The sequence below is a fragment of the Mobula hypostoma genome, chromosome 9 (assembly GCF_963921235.1).
Source record: "Mobula hypostoma chromosome 9, sMobHyp1.1, whole genome shotgun sequence".
In the NCBI taxonomy this organism is placed as follows: domain Eukaryota; kingdom Metazoa; phylum Chordata; class Chondrichthyes; order Myliobatiformes; family Myliobatidae; genus Mobula; species Mobula hypostoma.
Window position 1 is genome coordinate 146977181 of NC_086105.1, and position 25476 is coordinate 147002656.

General features: G+C 43.8%; 1 protein-coding gene across 2 annotated transcripts in view; it reads right to left on the reverse strand.

The window, feature by feature from the left end:
- Window positions 1-1275: 1275 nt before the first annotated feature.
- Window positions 1276-25476, reverse strand: part of pms2 (PMS1 homolog 2, mismatch repair system component) — a 49775-nt gene continuing 25574 nt past the window's right edge. For both annotated transcript variants that reach the window (XM_063059377.1, XM_063059378.1), the window contains 9 exons: window positions 24255-24352; window positions 21236-21335; window positions 20177-20261; window positions 16485-16637; window positions 10995-11865; window positions 6433-6600; window positions 4430-4530; window positions 4048-4217; window positions 1276-2269 (listed from right to left, as the gene is read on the reverse strand). In XM_063059377.1, coding sequence (XP_062915447.1) covers window positions 2126-2269; window positions 4048-4217; window positions 4430-4530; window positions 6433-6600; window positions 10995-11865; window positions 16485-16637; window positions 20177-20261; window positions 21236-21335; window positions 24255-24352 — 1890 coding nt within the window. In that variant the 3' untranslated portion in view covers window positions 1276-2125. The remainder of the gene's footprint in view (window positions 2270-4047; window positions 4218-4429; window positions 4531-6432; window positions 6601-10994; window positions 11866-16484; window positions 16638-20176; window positions 20262-21235; window positions 21336-24254; window positions 24353-25476) is intronic.

The window sequence follows — 25476 nt, forward strand, 5'->3', positions numbered from 1 at the left end:
GAGGGATTGAATGCAGGTTGCTGGACTCCTTTCAAGGACTCTTCATTGCATGTTCTCAATATTTATTGCTTAGTTATTTATTATTATTTGTTTTTTTCTTTCTTTTCATACTTGCACAGTTTGTTGTCTTGCCAACACTGGCTGTCTGCCTCATTGGTGAGGTCTTTCATTGGCTATTATGATTATTGGAATTAGTGAGTATGCTCTCAGTCCAAAGGAGTACTGGTTGATAGGTTAATTGGTCATTGTCAACTGCCCCGTGATTAGGCTAGGTTAAGTCGGTGGTTGCTGGCAGCATAGCTGGAAGGGCTGGAAGGGCCTATTCCGTGCTGTATATCAATCTATCGATAGATAAAGACATAAATAAAATGAAGCCAGGGTTGTACATGGTTACATATATCACTTTGATAATATATTTACTTTGAATTTTGGTGCTGTAACAGCTACTATTGTGCTGCCCTTGATCTAACCTAACCCCACTATCCTCTTCAGTATTAAGGCATTATTGATGATATGGTGGAATAAGCCAATTAATTCATTTAGCAAGCCTGATTCTAGTCTGTCCAGAAACTATCTTAGTGATTAGTTCAGAGACTGCGAAGTATTGAATTTTATCATACAAGGCCATAAGGCACAGGAGCAGAATTAGGCCATTCGGCCATTGAGTCTGCTCCACCATTCAATCATGGCTGAATTATTTTTCCTTTCAACTCCATTCTCCTGCCTTCTCCCAGTAACCTTTGATGCCTTTACTAATCAAGCACGTTATCAACCTTCACTTTAAATATATCCAGTGTCTTGGCCTCCACAGCCTTCTGTGGCAATGGGATGTTGATTCGTGCAACACACATCTAAGTTGCTGGTGAACACAGCAGGCCAGGCAGCATCTCTAGGAAGAGGTACAGTCGACGTTTCGGGCCCAGACCCTTCATCAGGACCTCTTCCTAGAGATGCTGCCTGGCCTGCTGCGTTCACCAGCAACTTTGATGTGTGTTGCTTGAATTTCCAGCATCTGCAGAATTCCTCATGTTTACGGATGTTGATTCGTTCTTGATCAGCAAGGGCATCAAAAGTCATGGGGAGAAGGCAGGAGAATGGGGTTGAGACGGTTAATAAATCAGCCAAGATTGAATGGTGGAGCACTCGACGAACCTAACAGCCTAATTCTGATCCTAGGTCTTGTGGATATGACGTTGAGGAACCACATAATGGGCTTAGTTACACATAATCGTCAAACTCCCAGTAAAGAATTCATCAAGTTACTTATATTGCGAAAAGAGTACAAAATTTAAATTTTAATAGAAATGAAACAAAACAGTGATATTTCTGCAAGTACTACTTAAGATTTCACATCTTGTACACTGTTGCAAAGAGAGCATTTTACTACTGTACAATCTAATTACATCTGATGATATAATAAGCCTTTGTCCCTCACTTAACGCTATCCCGCAGGACGATGATCTTGGTCCTCTGGTCTGAACACTCACAGGTATATTTACAAAGAGGTAACTGCTCAGGCTGCAGGCTGCGGTATGGGGAGCTGGCGCAGATTTCTCCCCAAGGCTGTGCCAGTCCCTATTCTCTGCTAGCGACCCCCCGCCCCCCCAGCAATGAATCCCCTTGTGGCTCAGTGTGGGGAGGCTGCCTGTGAAGGTCAGGGGGTGGGCAGTGCATCTGCCCATTGCTGAAAGGTGGGGCTTGGGGGCTACCAGTCCCACTATACCTATACTCACCACACTGGCCAGAATGCCCCCCAGCTCGGTCAGCTAGTGGCAGAACCCAGAGGCAGGCCCCTGCACACTGAGTCACATGGGGAATTGAGTTCTCGTTGACTCCCAGCAGAGCAGCAATTAACATCAGGAGGGGCAGGAGTTTATGCTAAGTCCCTAGCATTGTAGGACTGTTGGTAATAACTTTCCCTAGGCCAGGAGTTCCCAGCCTGGGTCCATGGAGCCCTCGATTAATGTTAGGGTTCTATGGCATAACAAAGGTTGGGAACCCTTGCTCTGGGCATTGACCATTTTGTGCTGCCATTAACACTATTGAAACATATCCTGGGCACTAAAAACCAGAGTAGTTATATCTAAGATTAACTGTTTAATATAGGTGGTCCAGTCACATGCATTCATTCCACAGAAATCATGTCCAAGTTGACTAGATGTCTCATGGTTGGTCGTCCATGCGGGCAGTTCCAGGGATGTTCTATCTCACCCATGTGCGTAACCAACTTCCTCATCTCACCGTTAGTTAGTGCAGTCCCAATCATCACCTGTTGATAAAGAGTTACATAAGGTAAGTAGATGGGTACCATGTTTCAGTTCAAGGTTTTGCCTCAGCTATCTCCTGTCTCGCATGAGCAGTAGGGCGCTTTGGAGTTTAATTTCCTCAACCACACTGTGCCGGGGGTTAATTGTTTCTGATGTACATCAACAACTGGAATGTGAATGCAGGAGTTATAGAATATAGAACAGTACAGGCCCTTCAGCCCTCAATGATGTCCTTTTAACCCACTCTAAGATCAATCTAACCCTTCCCTCCCACATAACCCTCCATTTTTCTGTCATCCATGTACCTAACAGTCTCTTAAATGCCCCTAATATATCTACTTCTACCATCACTCCCTGGCAGTGTGTTCCACACATCCACCACTGTTCCTCCAAACATATAAAATTATACCCTTTTGCATTAGCCATTTCTGCCCTGGGAAAAAGGCACTGATTGTTCACTCTATTAATGCCTCCTATCATCTTGTACACTTCTATCAAGTCAGCTGTCATCCTCCTTCAAAGAGAAAAGCCCTAACTCACTCGACCTATCCTCATAAGACATGCTCTACAATCCAAGCAGCTTCCTGGCTAAATCTCTTCTGCACGCTCTCTAAAGCTTCCTCATCCTTCCTATGATGAGGCCACCAGAACTGAGCACAGTACTCCAAATGTAGTCTAATCTGGGTTTCATAGAGCTGCAATATTACCTCATGGCTTTTGAAGTCAATCCTCATACTAATGAAGGCCAACGCACCATAAGCCATCTTAACTATTCTATCAACATGTGTGGCAGCTTTGAGGGATGTATGAATGTTCCCCTTTGTTCCCCTACACTGCTCAGATTCCTGCTATTAACCCTATTTTCTGCCTTCTTTCTCACCACCACTAAACTGTTATAAAGGATATTCTATTTTGATTGAAATGTAGAATCATATGAAAGGCTAGCGACATCAGACATGTAGATAACATTATTCATCCCAACACTGAACTGATTCCACAACCTATGGACTCACTTTCAAGGAGTCTACAACTTACATGCTCACTGTTATTTATTATTTACTTATCTATATTTAAAACTTAGTTTTTCTATTTGTATTTGTACAATTTGTCTTTTGCACATTGTTTGTCCACCTTTGTTAGTGTGTAGTCTTTCATTGATTCTATTGTGTTTCTTTGTATTTATTGTGAATGCCTGCAAGAAAATGAATCTCAGGGTAGTATATGGTGACACAGATGTTCCTTCTTTCATTATGTGCTGAGTCGTATGACATGGGCGATCATGTTATTCCCATGACCATGATTGTTCTTGGCAAATTTTTCTACAGAAGTGGTTTGCCATTGCAGCCTTCTGGGGCAGTGTCTTTACAAGACGGGTGATCTCCAGCCATGATCAATATTCTTCAGAGACTGTCTGCCTGGCATCAGTGGTCGCATAACCAGGACTTGTGAAATGCACCAGCTGCTCATACGACCATCCATCACCTGCTCCCATGGCTTCACATGACCCTGATCTTGCGGGGAGGTGCCTAAGAGTGTGCTACACCTTGTCCAATTGTGACGTTCAGGCTAGTGGAGGGAAGGAGCACCTTACACCTCCTTTGGTAGAGACAGATCTCCACCACACCATCCTAACATATACAGACTTGGATAATAAATTTATTTTGAACATTGTACTTTAAACTTTGAACGTGCGGTTTAACAAGCATACAAATGCATTAGAGACGGATACAATGCACTGGATAGAATGTACTTACAAGTGGAAATGTTAAGAAGCACTTACTGATTTCCTACAGGCTCTGGAAGCAAACATTTGCCTGACCCGTGACGGCCGGCACATCACCCCAGGGCTGTCGCTCAGCATGAAGATCAGCTCCTCGATATCCTGGACACCAAAAGTCCAGTTCTTGCTCATTGGCAAGGAAACCAGCTTCACTCTCTCTGCAGGAGGTGCTGCATAGAAAACCCCCAAAAACAGAAAGTAAAGCTGTTTGTAAGCAGGTGTTGCAATGAAACCAGCCACCCACACCTCGAGGGACTGGCATTCAGAGAATCAGATATCTCTCATATAACCCATAATAATTAGCAAGTTTACCAGCATTTGCAAAAATAACAAATCTAAGAACAGACTTTTCAACAAACCTCTGGCCTGTGATCACACCAACCTTGCTCATTTATGATAAAATCGAACCCATTCTTTCTGAAGATCTCTATATTTTCCATCAGTATAGTTTCGTTCACTACTGTTAAATGAAGATTCTGGGGTCTAGGGTGGAAATGGAAAATGGTTCTGTTATTAATAGAATTGTTACGGCACAGGAGGAGCGCATTTACCCCAGTGAGGCTATCCCAGCTCCTAGGACAAACCAGTCGGATCCAATTCCTCTGCTCTTCCCTACAGCCAACATTTTTTCCCTCAAATCAATTGAAGCATAATCAGAGTACTTCTGCAAAGAAACACAAACACGAGGAAATCTGCAGATGCTGGAAATTCAAGCAACACACATAAATGTTGCTGGTGAACGCAGCAGGCCAGGCAGCATCTCTAGGAAGAGGTACAGTCGACGTTTTGGGCCGAAACCCTTCGTCAGGACTAACTGAAGGAAGAGTGAGTAAGAGATTTGAAAGTGGGAGGGGGAGGGGGAGATCCGAAATGATAGAAGACAGGAGGGGGAGGGATAGAGCCGTGAGCTGGACAGTTGATTGGCAAAAGGGATATGAGAGAACAACACCTTATATTCCGTCTACACATTATAATTCCACGTCCCATTCCCATTCTGATATGTCTATTCAAGGCCTCCTCTACTGTAAAGATGAAGCCACACTCAGGTTGAAGGAACAACACCTTATATTCCGTCTGGGTAGCCTCCAACCTGATGGCATGAACACTGACTTCTCAAACTTCCGCTAATGCCCACCTCCCCCTCGTAGCCCATCCGTTATTTATTTATATACACACAGTCTTTCTCTCTCTCCTTTTTCTCCCTCTGTCCCTCTCACTATATCCCTTGCCCATCCTCTGGGCTTCCCCCCCTCCCCCTTTTCCTTCTCCCTGGGCCTCCTGTCCCATGATCCTCTCATATCCCTTTTGCCTATCACCTGTCCAGCTCTTGGCTCCATCCCTCCCCCTCCTGTCTTCTCCTATCATTTTGGATCTCCCCCTCCCCCTCCCACTTTCATATCTCTTACTAGCACTTCTTTCAGTTAGTCCTGACAAAGGGTCTCGGCCTGAAACGTCGACTGTACCTCTTCCTAGAGATGCTGCCTGGCCTGCTGCATTCACCAGCAACGTTTATGTGTGTTGTCAGCAAAGAAACAGGCTCTTTGGCCCATTCCCGCTATGCCACCCTGGACTTTCTAGTCCATCTACCTCACCCAGACTATATCCTCCATTCCCTTCGCATCCGTGAACCTATCCAAACTTCCCTCACATGTTACTACAAGATGTAGGAGCAGAATCAGGCCTTTCAGCCCGTCCAGTCAGCTCTGCCATTCAACTAAGGCTGATCTATTTTCCTTCTCAACACCATTCTCTTGTAACCTGTAACACCCTTACCAATCAACTTCAATGTGTTTTAACAAATCTGGCAACTCGAGTTGCAACTACAAAAAAAAATTAAGATGCATCTTAATAAAATACAACATCAACTCCGTCACGGAGGGTCCCAAACCCGGCTGTGAAAGGAGGAGGGTTGGGCAACCCCATCCCGTAAAAACCCGGAGCTACAGAAACGTCAACACCACGTTCCAAAGACCTCATCCCTGGGAGAGGAAGGATCTTCAAAGATGGGCTACAGCTGGAAAAACTTGAAAGACTGGCCCAGGACAGAGGAATCTGGCAAACTGCTGTCGAGGGCCTATGCCCCAGTAGGGTTGATTGGCTTAGATAAGTAAGTTAATTAAATATCAGGTCCTCAGTGTAAACTTGTCAAAGACAAAGAAACACAGGAATTAAAGGAGACTGGTTCCTGTCTTTGCTCCACCATTCAGTTGTGTTATGGCTGATCTGTGTCCTAACGACGTCACCCATTTGTGGTCCAAAGTTAATAATCACCTCAATATTGAAATTTCTTATTGTCCACTGCCTTTGAGGGCCAATAATTCCAAAATATCTACAGTTTAGTGGAAATTTTTTTTTACAGGAACGTATAAGAAAGAAAAGCCTTACGCTATCAGTCTTTGACCTTGGAGAACGGTATGTTGTTGCAGCATTTCGAAGTTGTACTTCTCATCAGTGGCATGCTGGTCGACAATGAATAGGTCCGACCCAAGCTTGGTGATAATAAATCCCAGGTTAAACTGGCCAAGAACCTCCATGGTTGCAAACATGTCTTTGCTATAGACAGGAATAAACACATCACTGAATATTTTGTGGCTGCAATTTACTAGAGGATATTAATATCTTGAACAACCGAATCATGGTCTCAGAATACACTGCACACAATCAGGAAAGCTCACCAACACCTCTACTTTCTGAAGAGGCTGAAGAGGGCCAGACTATGTACATCTGTACTCGTGTCCTTCTGGAGATGCGCGATAGAGAGCATCCTAATATGCTACATCATTACGTGGTACAGAAACTGCACTGTGACGGACAGGAAGGGTCTACAATGGGAAGTCAAAACTGCCCAACACATCACTGGCACCAGCCTACCCACCATCAAGGATATACTGTACAAACACCAGACACAACAGCTTCTTTCCCCAAGCAGTAAGGCTGATCAACATCTCCACCCACTATCCCACCCCTGCACTCCTAATCACCACTCTTTATCAATTCATGTTAGAGTCACCTTACATAAAGATACTTGTATGCCTAGTGTCACTTTATGGACATACAACCTATGTTTACAAGTTATCTTATTTACTTATATTTATTGTGACTTTTTATTATTGTGTTTTTTTATCTTATTGTGTTTCATTTTCTGCTGCATCGGATCTGAAGTAGCAATTATTTCATTCTCCTTTACACTGGTGTTCTGGAAATGACATTAAACGATCTTGAATGTTGAACATTCCACTCACGAAACAGATCTGTAATGGTGTGTGAGGTAATATATATTTTATCTTCAGAATTAAGTTTATTGTTCCTGACATATGTATTGAAATGTATTGTTTTGAGGCAGCAGGACAGTGTAATATGTTAAAATTACTACAAAATCCTGTACCTCTTCCTCTGATGAGAGTAACGAGAATCATCTTATAGCCCTTATGCCACAGTAAGTCGTTTGGCCCATTGGGACCATACCAACTTCCAGGGAGCAGCAGCCAATGCTACAGGCATGTACTGCACCCAAAGAATTTATTTTTATTTCATTTAGAGATACAGCATAGTAACAGGCTGAACAATCCCAGCAATTATGTTGGGTGACTTCAATCTACATGTAGACTGGGTGAACCAAATTGGTAAAGGTGCTGAGGAAGAGGATTTCTTGGAATGTATGCGGGATGGTTTTTTGAACCAACATGTCGAGGAACCGACTAGAGAGCAGGCTATTCTGGACTGGGTTTTGAGCAGCGAGGAAGGGTTAATTAGCGATCTTGTCGTGAGAGGCCCCTTGGGTAAGAGTGACCATAATATGGTGGAATTCTTCATTAACATGGAGAGTGACGTAGTTAATTCAGAAACAAAGGTTCTGAACTTAAAGAGGGGTAACTTTGAAGGTATGAGACATGAATTAGCTAAGATAGACTGGCAAATGACACTTCAAGGATTGACGGTGGATATGCAATGGCAGGCATTTAAAGGTTGCATGGATGAACTACAACAATTGTTCATCCCAGTTTGGCAAAAGAATAAATCAAGGAAGGTAGTGCACCCGTGGCTGACAAGAGAAATTAGGGATAGTATCAATTCCAAAGAAGTAGCATACAAATTAGCCAGAGAAAGTGGCTCACCTGAGGACTGGGAGAAATTCAGAGTTCAGCAGAGGAGGACAAAGGGCTTAATTAGGAAGGGGAAAAAAGATTATGAGAGAAAACTGGCAGAGAACATAAAAACGGACTGTAAAAGCTTTTATAGATATGTAAAAAGGAAAAGACTGATAAAGACAAATGTAGGTCCCCTGCAAACAGAAACAGGTGAATTGATTATGGGGAGCAAGGACATGGCAGACCAATTGAATAATTACTTTGGTTCTGTCTTCACTAAGGAGGACATAAATAATCTTCCAGAAATAGTAAGGGACAGAGGGTCCAGTGAGATGGAGGAACTGAGCGAAATACATGTTAGTAGGGAAGTGGTGTTAGGTAAATTGAAGGGATTGAAGGCAGATAAATCCCCAGGGCCAGATGGTCTGCATCCCAGAGTGCTTAAGGAAGTGGCCCAAGAAATAGTGGATGCATTAGTGATAATTTTTCAAAACTCGTTAGATTCTGGACTAGTTCCTTGAGGATTGGAGGGTGGCTAATGTAACCCCACTTTTTAAAAAAGGAGGGAGAGAGAAACCGGGGAATTATAGGCCGGTTAGCCTAACGTCGGTGGTGGGGAAACTGCTGGAGTCAGTTATCAAGGATGTGATAACAGCACATTTGGAAAGCGGTGAAATGATCGGACAAAGTCAGCATGGATTTGTGAAAGGAAAATCATGTCTGACGAATCTCATAGAATTTTTTGAGGATGTAACTAGTAGAGTGGATAGGGGAGAACCAGTGGATGTGGTATATTTGGATTTTCAAAAGGCTTTTGACAAGGTCCCACATAGGAGATTAGTGTGCAAACTTAAAGCACACGGTATTGGGGGTAAGGTATTGGTGTGGGTGGAGAATTGGTTAGCAGACAGGAAGCAAAGAGTGGGAATAAACGGGACCTTTTCAGAATGGCAGGCGGTGACTAGTGGGGTACCGCAAGGCTCAGTGCTGGGACCCCAGTTGTTTACAATATATATTAATGACTTGGATGAGGGAATTAAATGCAGCATCTCCAAGTTTGCGGATGACACGAAGCTGGGTGGCAGTGTTAGCAGTGAGGAGGATGCTAAGAGGATGCAGGGTGACTTGGATAGGTTGGGTGAGTGGGCAAACTCATGGCAGATGCAATTTAATGTGGATAAATGTGAAGTTATCCACTTTGGTGGCAAAAATAGGAAAACAGATTATTATCTGAATGGTGGCCGATTAGGAAAAGGGGAGGTGCAACGAGACCTGGGTGTCATTATACACCAGTCATTGAAAGTGGGCATGCAGGTACAGCAGGCGGTGAAAAAGGCGAACGGTATGCTGGCATTTATAGCGAGAGGATTCGAGTACAGGAGCAGGGAGGTACTACTGCAGTTGTACAAGGCCTTGGTGAGACCACACCTGGAGTATTGTGTGCAGTTTTGGTCCCCTAATCTGAGGAAAGACATCTTTGCCATAGAGGGAGTACAAAGAAGGTTCACCAGATTGATTCCTGGGATGGCAGGTCTTTCATATGAAGAAAGACTGGATGAACTGGGCTTGTACTCGTTGGAATTTAGAAGATTGAGGGGGGATCTGATTGAAACGTATAAGATCCTAAAGGGATTGGACAGGCTAGATGCAGGAAGATTGTTCCCGATGTTGGGGAGGTCTAGAACGAGGGGTCACAGTTTGAGGATAGAGGGGAAGCCTTTTAGGACCGAGGTTAGGAAAAACTTCTTCACACAGAGAGTGGTGAATCTGTGGAATTCTCTGCCACAGCAAACTGTTGAGGCCAGTTCATTAGCTATGTTTAAAAGGAAGTTAGATATGGCCCTTGTGGCTACAGGGGTCAGGGGGTATGGAGGGAAGGCTGGGTTCTGAGTTGGATGATCAGCCATGATCATAATAAATGGCGGTGCAGGCTCGAAGGGCCGAATGGCCTACTCCTGCACCTATTTTCTATGTTTCTATGTTTCTAATTACACCTGTGTGAATTAGCCTCCTAACCCATACATCTTCGGAATGTGGGAGGAAGCCAGAGCACCCGGAGGAAACCCACGCAGTCACGGTGAGAAAGTACAAACTCCTCACAGAGAGCAGTGGAATTGAGCCTGGGCTGCTGGTGCTACAACAGTGTTTAGCTAACCACGACTCTATCATGCTGCGTTGGTAATTTTCAACAACTGGTATAAACTATTAATTTGCTCCTATGTTTACTCTCAATTCTTCAGGAATTGAGAGTAAGTTCAGAAGCAGTTGATAGCTCTGGGCCGGTACTCGCTGGAGTTCAGAAGAATGAATGGGGACCTATCAAATATTGGAAGGCCTAGATATAGTGGACGTTGAGAGGAAGTTTCCAATAGTGGGGGAGTCCAGGACCAGAGGGCACAACCTCTGAATACAAGGGCGTCACTTTAAAACAGGGATGAGGAGGAATTTTTTTCTTTAGCCAAGGGTAGTGAATCTGTGGAATTCACAGCCACAGATGGCTGTGGATGCCAAGTCATTGCGTATAAAGTGGAGGTTGTTTAGGGAGGGCATCGAAGTTTATGGGGAGAATGTGGTTGAACAGGGATAATAAATCAGCCATGATCAAAAGGTGGGGCAGACTTGATGGACCGAATGGCCTAACCCTGCTCCTATGCTCTATGGTCTTCAAATGTATCAGTACTTGATAAGACTTGTAAAAGAACCAGTCTTTGATTAGTCCGACAGAATGAATCTTAGTTATAATGTGTATATTCTGGTCTCCGTATAATCTTTTCAAACATATAACCAAGTGCCACAGGTGAGTTACAAAGGAAAAATCTCTTCAGACTTATTCACGCAAATACTGACGAATATCATTACCTGATTTCTTTCCGGAGTTCCTCCTCTGCTGCTTGGTTGTCTCCGGGATTAATCTGGGCTCGAAATCGCCGGCATCTCTGTGCCTCATCCTGCTCTGCTCGCTGAGCGTTGATCACTTTCAGCCTTTCGGCAAGAAGGCTCATTGAAAAAGGGAGCTTTACAATCCTTTTACTCATTTCCACTGGTCTATCAACTTCCAATTTCTGGGAATGTCCGATATCCCAAGGCAAATCAGCATCTGAACCCTCAAACTTAGCGCGTTTTGCATTCTGGAAGGTGTTATCATACGAGTGAGAATCTACCAATACCTGGTCGCCATTTCCTATTGGATTAGCTTTCTCTGCAGACACGGCAACGTTGGGAATACAGGCATCATAGATGGCTGCTTCAGTTTTCATTTCTTCATCCCCTTTCCGAGCTTCTGGGAAGGTCTGCAGTGCAATGGGTGAGCTCATTGCACTGTCAGAGGTCTCGCTACATTTGGCTGAAGTGCTGACCTCGGGCGTGTTACTGCCGATCGAAGAGGGCGTGGTATTGCCCCTTCCGGAATCTGTGTCGCTCTCTGAGCTCCTGCAGTCTTTCTGCAATGGCTCACAATTTCTGGGCGACGTCCCATCTTGGGGTCCGGACCGAGGGCTGCTCTGCACGCGGTTCGTCAAAAACGAATCGAGTTTCCGCTGCACCGGCAAATCCTGTCTTTCACCGTACTTAAATCTACAGAACGAGGACTGGTGTAGAGAGAATGCCTCACGCAATCTGGCAATGCTTATATTCTTTTCCTTCTCTGAACGCACAGAAGCAGATTCACGCTCATTTGGAACTGAGGAATCTGGAATGACAGTCTGGGGAACTTTCTCAAAGGTGCCCAAAACTGAAAACAGAAGTAGAAAATAAGTTTTCTAAAAAAATAGAACTGACCTGATGGATGTTTTATTATTTATTTCAATTAGTTATTGAGATACAGCGTGAAATAGGCCTTTCTGGCCCTTGAAGCTGTGCTGCCCAGCAACACACATCAAAGTTGCTGGTGAATGCAGCAGGCCAGGCAGCATCTCTAGGAAGAGGTACAGTCGACGTTTCAGGCCAAGACCCTTCGTCAGGACTAACTGAAGAAAGCGTTAGTAAGAGATTTGAAAGTGGGACGGGGAGGGGGAGATCCAAAATGATAGGAGAAGACAGGAGGGGGAGGGATGGAGCCAAGAGCTGGACAGGTGATAGGCAAAGGGGATACGAGAGGATCATGGGACAGGAGGCCCGGGGAGAAAGACAAAGGGGGGGGGGAACCCAGAGGATGGGCAAGGGGTATAGTCAGAGGGACAGAGGGAGAAAAAGGAGAGTGAGAGAAAGAATGTGTATATAAAAATAAATAACGGATGGGGTACGAGGGGGAGGTGAGGCATTAGTGGAAGCTAGAGAAGTCAATATTCATGCCATCAGGTTGGAGGCTATCCAGACGGAATATAAGGTGTTGTTCCTCCAACCTGAGTGTGGCTTCACCTTTACAGTAGAAGAGGCCGTGGATAGACATGTCAGAATGGGAATGGGATGTGGAATTAAAATGTGTGGCCACTGGGAGATCCTGCTTTCTCTGGCTGCCCAGCAACTGTTGGTTTAATGCTGGTCTCATCACGGGACAATTTACAATGCCCAATTAACTTACCAACAGGTAGCTCTTTGGACTGTGGGGTGAAACCGGAAGACCCAGAGGAAACTCACATGGTTTATGGGGAGAATGTACAAACTCCTTACAGACAGTGGCAGGAATTGAACGGGGTCGCTGCTACTGTAACGTGCTGTGCTAACTACTGTGACCTGCAGAGCATGTCGTTTGAAGACAGGTTCAGTGAACTAGGGCTTTTCCCTCAGCGGCCAAGGAGAATGAGTGGCAACTTGATAGAAGATGATAAGAGGCATAGATAGAGTAGACAGGCAGAGCCGTCTCTATTTCCTGAGGAGACTGAGGTCCTTTAACATCTGCCAGACGATGCTGAGGATGTTCTACGAGTCTGTGGTGGCCAGTGCGATCATGTTTGCTGTTGTGTGCTGGGGCAGCAGGCTGAGGGTAGCAGACACCAACAGAATCAACAAACTCATTCGTAAGGCCAGTGATGTTGTGGGGATGGAACTGGACTCTCTGACGGTGGTGTCTGAAAAGAGGATGCTGTCCAAGTTGCATGCCATCTTGGGCAATGTCTCCCATCCACTACATAATGTACTGGTTGGGCACAGGAGTACATTCAGCCAGAGACTCATTCCTCCGAGATGCAACACAGAGCGTCATAGGAAGTCATTCCTGCCTGTGGCCGTCAAACTTTACAACTCCTCCTTTGGAGGGTCAGACACCCTGAACCAATAGGCTGGTCCTGGACATTTCCTGGCATAATTTTACATATTACTGTTTGACTATTTATGGTTTTATTACTATTTATTATTTATGGTGCAACTGTAACGAAAACCAATTTCCCCCGGGATGAATAAAGTATGACTATGACTATGACCTTTTCTCAGGGTGGAAATAGCTAATATGTGGAGTCATAATTTTAAGGTGATTGGAGGAAATTATAGGTGGGATGTTAGGGGTAGGTTTCTTCTATACACATAGAGTGGTAGGTGCATGGAACGTGCTGCCAGGGGTGATGGTAGAGGCAGATACACTAGTGACATTTAAGATAGGTACATGGACATGAGAAAAGTGCAAGGCTGTGTGTTGGGGAGGGTTTGGTTTGATCTTAGAGTAGGTTAGAAGGTCGACGTGGGCTGTACTATGCTATAATTTTCTATGTTCTAAAATACAAATGAGACAATTATACATTGGCAAAAGTAACCATTGGTGAGTCTCTCAACAATTATTAAAAAAAAGGAGTCAATTTTGTCTCTAGGCGATGGGGCACACTGGCGAGGTTGTATTTACTACACATTCCCACTTACCCTGAAGGTTGCTGTTCCTTATTTTAGTTAGAGATACAGCTTGGTAATAAGCCCTTTCAGCGCAATGAGCCCCCACCACCCAATTACACTCATGTGACCAATTAACTACTAACCCATACACATTTGGAATGTGGGAGGAAACCAGAGCACCCAGAGGAAACCTGCATGGTCACAGGGAGCACGTACAAACATACGGACAGCTGCAGAATTGAACCTGGGTTGCTGTCGCTGTAAGTGTTACATTAACCGCTACAATACTGTTCTGCCCTGATACTGAGTGACCAATTCTCTTCACAAGGAAGGACAAGAGTGAATCAGATCTCTTTCTAGCCATCTATTTATTTTTACATTTTGCATTCTACCAATTTTGCATTATAATTTTTTTCTGGTTCCAGCTTAAGTTCCAGATTTACAAAAATTTATTTAAAAGTAGTTGAATTTGATTAAAGTTATTATAGGTTAAGGGTAAAAGGCAGGAGCATAGGGTTGAGAGGAAAAATAATTCAGCCATGATTGTATGGCGGAGCAGAGTCAATGGGCCAAATGGCCTAATTCTGCTCCCACGTCTAATGGTCTTATGGTCTGTGAATTCTGAGATGTAAATTCAATGTCAAAATTATTGTACTTCGCGCCGACGGATAATGATTAATATTTTTGGTGACTAAAGTTGACATATTTGTGAAGTTGGAGGGTTCTAATAAAGAGTTACGAATTCTAATTTTCAAGTTAATGTTTCCTTCACAATCTTGAAGTAAAATATTATTTATAATAGGATTCATGAATAGTTGTCACAGTTACACATATATATGAAACACAGAATTATTACTGCAGAGAAAGAGGCCACTTATTCCAGCTAGCCCCTGTAGAGCAATATATTTTGTCTCACTCTGTAGAGTCCAAGTTTTTTTCACTTGTACTCATCCAATTCCCTTTTGGAAGTACAGATCAAGATGTACAAGAATTTAAGTGTTGGAAACAACCTCCCCTCCAGAGACTCCACAATTTGTATCCACAATTCCTGACACTTCTATGGCAAAATTCCTTGCTGTTATGGGAGTAGGCCGGAGAATGGGGTTGAGAGAGAAAATAAATCAGTCATGACTGAATGGTGACAATTCTAGAGCCCACAGAAAATCGCCGGTGATCGCTGGCATCATCTTGTCATTGACTTACCCATCATCAGAGATCCTCACCAGCCAGGCCATGCTCTGTTCTTGCTGCTGCCATTGGGTGGAAGGTACAAAGTGCCTCAGGGCTCGCACCACTCGGGGTAACTATATTCTCTTGTCCACACATTCCCACAATCGACGATCTCACTTTAAGGACTCTTTATCTTGTTATTTCATGTTCTCATTATTTATTGCTATTTATTTATATCTGCATTTGCACTATTTGTTGTCTTCTGCACTCTGCTTGATCTTTCATTGATCCTGTTATAGTTACTATTCTATAGATTTGTTGAGTATTCCCGCAGGAAAATGAATCTCAGGGTTGTATATGATGACAAACATGTTCTTTGATGATAAAATTTACTTTGAACTTTGACTTGAGCTGACTTGATAGGCCAAATGGCATAATTCTGCTCCTGTGTCTCATAGTTTTATGAACTCAGTCTACACTTCCTGCTGCATCAGTAAGGCAGTCAACATAATCAAAGACCCCCTCCTATCCCAGCTATTCTCTTTCTTCCCCTTCTTGTCAGGCAGAAGATACAAAAGCTTCAGAACACATACCATCATGCTTCCATTCTGCTGTTATCAGACCTCTTGTACCCTTGACCCCTCAGTCTACCTCATCGTGGTCCTTGCACCTCACTTGCCTACATTTTATCTGTAACTTTAACACCACATTCTTCATTGTTTTCTGCTACCTCAATGAACTTATGCATGGAATGATTTGTCCGGATGGCACGCAAGCATATACTTAGTTGTTGGGTTCGGTGTTGCTCTGCTGAACACTGGGAGCACGTTATGTCAGTGCCGGAATGTATGTGACATTTGTGGGCTGCCCCCAGCACATCCTTAGATCGTGTTGGTTGTAAACACAAACGACACATTTCACTGTATGTTTCGTTGTACATGAATGAATCTGAACATAAGCTTTTCACTGTATCTTAGTACACACGACAATAACAAACCAATTATCAATAAAGCAATCAATACCTCAGTGCTGTTCACAATTGTAACCCACTCTCAAATTTATTTAGAGATACAGCACGGTAACTGGCCTTCTGGCCTTCTGGCCCAACAAGCCCACACCGCCCAATCACACCCATGTGACCAATTAACGGACTAACCCGCCTGTAGTTCTTTGGAATGTGAGAGAAACCAGAGCACGCAGGGGAAACCCACCCAGTCATGGGGAGAATGTACAAACTCCTTAAAGACAGCGGCGGAAATTGAACCTGGGTCCCTGGAGCTGTAAAGCATTGACACAGCCACTACACTACTGTACCAGCCCTATTACAAAAGTAATTTTACTTGTATTATTCCATCTCAAGTTTTCACAGTAGCAATCAGATTTTTTAAAAACCACACAATTAACAAATATTGTAGTTTTTACCTGCGTTCTGATGAAACTTCTGATTAACATTAAGCTTGTTCGCATCAGAATCATACATCTGAATAAGGGACGTTTTCAGGATTGCAAGAAGGAGCTTTTCATCCTGAAGAAAAATCTGTCTTTTGTCTGGTGTGACATTGACATCCACACACTCTAGAAATAGTAAAACATATCTTAATGAATATCACCATCCTCAGTGTGGATACAGTGTTCTTTATTTGATTAAATCATTGGACGATGTACACCAATGCTCAATTCCTTATACAGATGCACAGTAGAAAGCACCTTAACATTCTGCATCACTGTGTGGTACGGAAACTGCACTGCAGAGAATGGAGGGCTCTACAATGGGTAGTCAAAACTACCCAACCAACATCAAAGACAGATTTATAGAATTCTATTTTACTGTCGTTACGCTGCAGGTATTTAGGGCAGCAATGAAAGTCCTTCATCTTTGGTGGATTCACGACTTCCTTCATCATGTCAGTAGCTTGGTTATATTTATAGAGAAGTGGCAGAAAAAGACCAGTAATATCATGAAATATCCCCCACACCCTGCCTATGTACTGTTTGTCCCACTTCCATCCTAATTCCATCCACTGAGATGCAGCACAGAGCACCATAGGAAGTCATTCCTGCCTGTAGCCATCAAACTTTACAACTCCTCCCTTGGAAGGTCAGACACCCTGAGCCAATATCTGCACCTTAATGTGAAAAAGACGAAGGAGCTGGTGGTAGACCTGAGGAGAGCTAAGGCACCGGTGACCCCTGTTTCCATCCAGGGGGTCAGTGTGGACATGGTGGAGGATTACAAATACCTGGGGATGCGAACTGACAATAAACTGGACTGGTCAAAGAACACTGAGGCTGTCTACAAGAAGGGTCAGAGCCGTCTCTATTTCCTGAGGAGACTGAGGTCCTTTAACATCTGCCAGACGATGCTGAGGATGTTCTACGAGTCTGTGGTGGCCAGTGCGATCATGTTTGCTGTTGTGTGCTGGGGCAGCAGGCTGAGGGTAGCAGACACCAACAGAATCAACAAACTCATTCGTAAGGCCAGTGATGTTGTGGGGATGGAACTGGACTCTCTGACGGTGGTGTCTGAAAAGAGGATGCTGTCCAAGTTGCATGCCATCTTGGACAATGTCTCCCATCCACTACATAATGTACTGGGTGGGCACAGGAGTACATTCAGCCAGAGACTCATTCCACCGAGATGCAACACAGAGCATCATAGGAAGTCATTCCTACCTGTGGCCATCAAACTTTACAACTCCTCCCTTGGAGGGTCAGACACCCTGAGCCAATAGGCTGGTCCTGGACTTATTTCCTGGCATAATTTACATATTACTATTTAACTATTTATGATTTTATTACTATTTATTATTTATGGTGCAACTGTAACAAAAATCAATTTCCCCCTGGATCAATAAGGTATGACTACTACTACTACTACTACAACATCAGGGAAGAGGCTACATTGCATCCACACCAGGACCACCAGACTCAAAAACAATTACATCCCTCAATCCGTCAGGCTGATCAACACCCCTACCCATTAACTCAGCCCACCACAACCCCATGACCACTACATACACATCACCGAATTGTCACTTGATGTATATATAATCAATCTATGTATACAACAGTTACTTGTACATTATATTTTATAGGATTGCTTTTATACTAATTGTGTCCTTTATGGTTATAAAAAAGAAGTAGGAGTCTAAGACCAGAGGACACAGCCTCAGAATAGAGGGGCATCCTTTTCGAACAGAGCCCTGGAGGAATTTCTTTAGCCAGAGAGTGGTGAATCTGTGGAATTCATTGCCACAGGTGTCAGTGGAGGCCAAGTCATTGGGCATATTTAAGTCAAAGTTGATAGATTCTTGACTGGTCAGGGCACGAAGGGATACGGGTAGAAGGGTGGAGAACGGGGTTGAGAGGGAAAATGGATCAGTAATAGCTGAGCCGACTCGATGAGCCAAATGGCCTAATTCTGCTCCTATATCTTATAGTCTTATTGTGTTTTCTATGCTACATCAGACCCTGAGGAACAATCATTTAGATCTCCTCTACGCTCGTGTGCTGAAGAATGACAATAAACAATCTTGAATCGAAAATAAGTCCAGAACTCCTATTAATCCACAAGTTATTTGTTCCTCCCAATTTAAAATAAATGAAGATCAGTTCACATACCTTTCATCCAAAGTTCTCATAGAAACATAGAAAACCTACAGCACAATACAGGACCTTCGGCCCACAAAGTTGTGCCGAACATGTACTTATTTTAGAAATTATCTAGGGTTACCCATAGCCCTCTGTTTTTCTAAGCTCCATGTACCTATCCAGGAGTCTCTTAAAAGACCCTATTGTATCCACCTCCACCACAATCGCCGGCAGCCCATTCCACACACTCACCACTCACTGTGTAAAAAAACTTACCCGACATCTCCGCTGTACCTACTTCCAAGCACCTTAAAGCTGTGCCCTCTTGTGATAGCCATTTCAGCCCTGGGGAAAAAGCCTCTTACTATCCACATGATCAATACCTCTCATCATCTTATATACCTCTCATCCTCCATCGCTCCAAGGAGAAAAGGCCGAGTTCACTCAGCCTATTCTCATAAGGCATGCTTCCCAATCCAGGCAACATCCTTGTAAATCTCCTCTGCACCCTTTCTATGGCTTCCACATCCTTCCTGTAGTGAGGTGAATAGAATTGAGCACAGTACTCCCAAGTGGGGTCTGACCAGGGTCCTATATGGCTGTAACATTACCTCTCGGCTCTTAAACTCAATCCCATGATTGATGAAGGCCAATGCATCGTCTGCTTTCTTAACCACAGAGTCAACCTGCGTAGCAGCTTTAAGTGTCCTATGGGCTCGGACCCCAAGATCCCTTTGATTCTCCACACTGCCAAGAATCTTACCATTAATACTATATTCTGCCATCATATTTGACCTACTGTGTTGGCGCGTGGCCAAGTGGTTAAGGCATCGGTCTAGTGATCTGAAGGTCGCTAGTTCGAGCTCAGCTGAGGCAGTGTGTGGTGTCCTTGAGCAAGGCACTTAACCACACATTGCTCTGTGATGACACCGGTGCCAAGCTGTATTGGCCGTAGTGTCCTTCCCTTGGACAACATCGGTGGCGTGGAGAGGGGAGACTTGCAGCATGGGCAACTGCTGGTCTTCCATACAACCTTGCCTAGGCCTGCACCCTGGAAACCTTCCAAGGCGCAAATCCACGGTCTCATGAGACTATCCGATGCCTATTTGACCTACTAAAATGAACCACCTCACACTTATCTAGTTGAACTCCATCTGCCACTTCTCAGCCCAGTTTTGCATCCTATCAATGTCCCACTGTAACCTCTGACAGCTCTCCACCCTATGCACAACACCCCCAACCTTTGCGTCATCAGCAAATTTACTAACCCATTCCTCCACTTCCTCATCCAGGTCATTTATAAAAATCACGAAGAGAAGGGGGTCACAGAACAGATCCCTGAGGCACACCACTGGTGACCGACCTCCATGCAGAATGTGACCCGTCTACAACCACTCTTTGCTGTCTGTGGGCAAGCCAGTTCTGGATCCACAAAGCGATGTTCCCTTGGATCCCATGCCTCCTTACTTTCTCACCTTTGTATGATTTGTGAAAAAAGTCTTAAATATACATTTGTCACTTACTAGAATCAACACAGACATTCAGGACAACAAATGGATATTGATGCCTGTTATACATGTGATATACTTCGTTTATGAGTTTTGAAACCTGAAAGGAAAAATAATTCTGTAAATTTTCAGGGAAAAACAATGATATATAATGTTGTTATTTTCATCTGGGGGAGGGAGGCAAAGCCAACAGGGCAACATGCAAATGAGCTGGAGGAACCCAGCAAGTCAGGCTAAGTCTATAAAGGGAACTGGACAGTTGATACCTTGGCTTGAAACCCTTCAGCTGGACTGGCCAGTGCTGATGAAGTGTCTCAACCTGAAATGTCAGTATCCTTACCCCCTTCTCTTCTCCTCACCTGCCCATTGCCTCCCTCTGTTTCCATTCTGTCTTCCCTTTCTCCATGGTCCACTGTCTCCTCCTATCAGATTCCTTCTTCTTCAGGCCTTTTAACTCTTCCACTGCTTCTCTCCCAACTTCAATGGAGAGGAATAAAGTCGACGTTTCAAGCCAAGACCCTTTATTGGGACATAAAGGGTCTCAGCCCGAAACATAGACTGTTTATCCTCCTCCATAGACGCTGGCCTGATCTGCTGAGTTCTAGCATTTTGTGTGTTGCTCTGAACTTCCAGCATCTTGTGTTTTAAACCACCCAGCTTCTCACTTCATTCCCCCTTCCCCACCCACACATCTTTCCCCTCACCTGGTCACACCTGTCACTTGCCAGCTTGTAGCCCTTCCCCTCTCCCCCACCTTCTTTTTCTGGCCTCTTCCCTCTGCCATTCCAGTCCTGATGAAGGGCAATGGCACAAAGCATAGACTGTTTATTCCCCTCCATCGACGCTGCCTGACCTGCTGAGTATTTGTGTGGGTTAATCTCTATCTGTCTTTTCTTTAAAATCTAACCAAGGAGTGGATGCAACTAATATTGTTTATGGTCGTTGTTATTCAAACAGCTAAATTGTACAGGACCAATAGGAAGATTGAGTCGAGTGTAGTCATTGTGACGGCATGCATACAGACAGCACTGTTGTTAGTTACTTCAATTTATAGTTCGCTGCTACTACTGTTACCTTTATAGGATCACATGGTCGCTGATTGATGAAGAAAAACTGTCGGTCAGTTGTACTCCTACCAACTCCATGATGGCTACGAGACACAAAACCTGTGATCCTTCAGTACATCACAGAGAAGAAAATCGCTGTTATTGCACATAAAGTTATTAAATGTGTAAACTCCCTTTTAGAAAGCACTACAGGACTATTAAAACAAAAGCTTCACATCATCTTAAAAGTTTCTTCTCCCAGGCAGTTAACCTGATCAACCATTCCCCAATCCCCTTCTATTATGTCAGTCACTGCAGTGTAAACATCTTAAAATGCAGGCTGATATTCATGGATTTATGCACATTTATTTCATATCTATACTTCAACCTTTGTTTATTTTTAATTACTTCTTTATTCTTTATAATTGTTGAATCGTGTTTTTATGCTTGCAGTACCAACACACCACAGCAAATTGCTAATAATTGTAAATACATATGGCGAATAAAGTTGAACCTTGATCCTAGTTTTGTTCACATTATTTAATAAGCAATATATCTGCATTTCAGGAGACCATAAGGCATAGGTACAGAATTAGGCTATTTGGCCATTTGAACCTGCTCTACCTTTCCCTCTCAACCCCACTCTCCTGTCTACTTCCAGCAATCTTTGACGCCCTTACGAATCAAGAACCTATCAACCTCCTCTTTAACAACCTGGCCTTGACAGCCGTATGTGGCAATGAATTCCACAGATTCACCACCCTCTGGCTTAAGAAATTCTTCCTCATCTCTGTTCGAAAGGAACGTCCTTCTATTTTGAGACTGCCCTCTGGTCCTAGACTGTTGAAAACATCCTCTCCATGGCCACTCTCTCTAGGTCTTTCAATATTCTGTGTTTCAATGAGATGCCCTTGTCATTCTTCTAAACTCCGGCAAATACATTATTCTCATGAACCTCCTCTGGACCCCCTCCAATGCAACTCGTTCATTTGTTATGTGCCATGTCGAATGACGTGAGCGGTCATGATCTTTTCATGACCATAATTGTTCTTGGCAAATTTTTCTACAGAAGTGGTTTGCAATTGCCTTCTTCTGGGCTGTGTGTTTACAAGATGAGCGACCCCAGCCAACACTCTTCAGCGACAGTCTGCCTGGTGTCAGTGGTCGCACAATCAAGACTTGTGATATGCTCCAGCTGCTCATACGACCATCCACCAGCTGCTCCCGTGGCTTCACATGACTCTGATCATTGCGGGGGGGGGGGTATGAATGTGCTACACCTTGCCCAAGGGTAACCTGCAGGAGGGAAGGAGCACCTCACACCTCCTTTGGTAGAGACGCATCTCCACCCTGCCATCCTCCAGTGCCAAGCACATCCTTTCAGAAGAGTTCAGAGGAAGCTTAATAAGTTGATTTGCAGGTTGAAGGAATTGAACATGAGGAAGGATTGAGCAGGTTGGGGACCTAAGAGCCCACAGATGCTGGAATCTTTATACCAGCAAATCCCCGCTCCACTCTTACTTCAGCCTGAAACATTGGCTATTTCCCCACTGTCTCCATGGATGCTGCTCGACATGCTGAGCTCCTTCCAGCAGGTTGGTTCAGTTCCGTGGTGGATTGTTCATTCGGCAACGCTGGCTCAGACTTCCAATAACGTGACTTGTTGCTCGACATTCCTCACATCTCCGCATCTTGCAATTTTTAAACTAATTTGTCTAACTGCTCTCATTAACCTACAAACTAGACTACTTCTACAATTTATCCCCACGGTAATTCTCCCCCTATCACTGATTTCCTTTTTTCCTATCCATCACTTTTCCCATTCATCAGTTTGAAGCTGCAGGGAAGCCAAACTTGTTTTTTTTTTCAGATCTGAGAGGTCTTTGACCTGAAATAAGACCATAAGACATAGGAGCAGAATTAGGCCATTCAAGTCTGTTCAACCATTCCACCATAGCTGGCTTATTGACCATCTTCAATTCCATTCTCGTACCTTCTTCCTGTAACCTTTGACATCTTATTAATCAAGAATCTATCAACTTCTGCTTTAAATATACCCAATGACTGGGCCTTCACAACCATCTGTGGCAATGAATTCCAGAGATTCACCATCCTCTGCCTTAAGAAATTCCTCATCTCTGTTCTAACAGGCATCCTTCTGTTTTGAGACTGTGCCCTCTGGTCCTAGACTCTCCCACTATAGAAAACATCCTCTCCTCGTCACTCTATCTAGGCCTTCCAATATTTGATAGGGGTCAATGAGATTCCCGCCCCCCCATTCCCATAAAGTCCAGTGAGTATAGGCCCAGAGCCATCAAACACTCCTCATACCATATCATTCCCAGGGTCATTCTCGTGAACCCCCTTTGGACAAATAAAGCCAACCTTTAAATTATGTAAACTCATCTTAATGCCACTTTTTTCAGATAATGAACTATTGGAAAATGGTAGTTTGGTATCCTAATTACCTGTGGTAGAGATGGGTGACAGAGTAGTGTGGGAAGTTAATAGGCATGAAATAGAAGAAGCATTGCAAGGAAATGAGATTGAGGGGATGCTCCGAGAGCTAGCTTTGACTCAATGCACTGAATGTCCCTGTCTGCATCATAATGAAAATATGAATCATTTCTTCTATTTTACAACTGTTCAATTTGTGTTCATTACTTCAAGTTTACTGTCTTCTGACTGTACATAAACCACAGACAGCACAGAAAACAAAATATTATCACAAATAAGTTAATAAATATAATTCAAAGTGCACGTAGTGTGCAGCACAGATAAACAGTAAGCAGCCCACTGTCCTGGTGACCAGACCTCAGTGGTGGCAGGGTATTCATTAGTCTCACAGCCTGAGGGAAGAAGCTGTTACTCAGTCTGGCAGTCCTAGTCCCGATGCTCCTGTACCTCCTTCCTGAAGGTCGCGTGTCAAAGAGACCGTGGGATGGGTGGTAGAGATCCTCAATAACGCTTTGGGCCCCTCAACTGCAACACTCCCAGTAAATGTAAAAGTTAATGTCAGATTGTGGTAACTATTGTTTGTTACTTACGTGTACAGATTTTCAGGGATATCAACAGGATTAATTCCATAATCTTCGCAAATAGTTTCACTAGGACATTGCTGAACAAAGGGGACAAGGCTCTGTAACTGAAAACGGAAAATAAACGTAAGACTACCAAAAAAAAAATCATTGTGCACATGGTTTTTATTCTGTCCAGGTTACACAAAGTTTGTACGTTCTCTCTGTGACCGTGTCGGTTTCCTCCCATGTTCCAAAGATGTACGGGAAGGTAGTTTAATTGGGCACATGGGTGTAGTTGGGCTGTGCGGACTTGCTAGGCCAGAAGTGCCTCCCACCTTGTTGTATCTCTAAATTAAAACAAAATAACCTTATACTTGCCATTATAAATACTTCATTAGTATCCAGAAATATGGTCTTTTCTTCAATGCTCTCCAACACTATTTTTAAACCATTAGTAAATGGCACAAAATACATCTGAAAGAGCCGTTCCTGTCAGTCCTAACCTATAGGAGACCACTGCTTAAAATCCCACTTCCAGTTGTAAATGTATTTTTGAATTTATGTAACTTGTCCAAGTTCTTGAAAATCTATCCCCTGGCCTTTCCCCACAATCCTGCATCTTTTCAATTACTTATCCAATTCCCTCTTTATTACAGCATTTGTTCCCAGTATCTATTCTAGATCACAACAACCTTTCCCCACTTTCTCTCCCTAATAGGTTACTCTATTTCCTGGAAAATTCTCAGTGGGTGAGAGTAGTGTCAATGGATCCTTCAGCATCCACCTACCAAGCAGAAGGTCAGTCACACTTTGAAGGTCATCAGAGCGAAGGAGGAAGAGCGGTGACTTGATAGAGGTGTACAAGATGAGATGAGGCGTACAAGATGAGATGAGGCATAGATCGAGAGGATAGCCGGAGACTTTTTCCCCAGGGTGGGTGGAAATGGCTAATATAAGGGAGCATAATTTTAAGGTAATTGGAAGGAAGTATGGGAGGTTAGTCAGAGGTAGGTTCTTCACACAAGAGTACTGGGTGCATGGAAAGTTCTGCCCGGCGTGGAGGTAGAGGCAAGTACATTAGGGGTACTTAAGAAACTCTAAGATAGGCAGATAGATGATATAAAAATAGTGACCTCTGTGGGAGGGAAGGGTTAGATTAATTTAGAGGAGAGTAAAAGATGGGCCGAATGGCCTGACTTGTTATGCAATGTTCTATGTTCTTCTCTCAGCCCTATCTCATCCTGGGAAA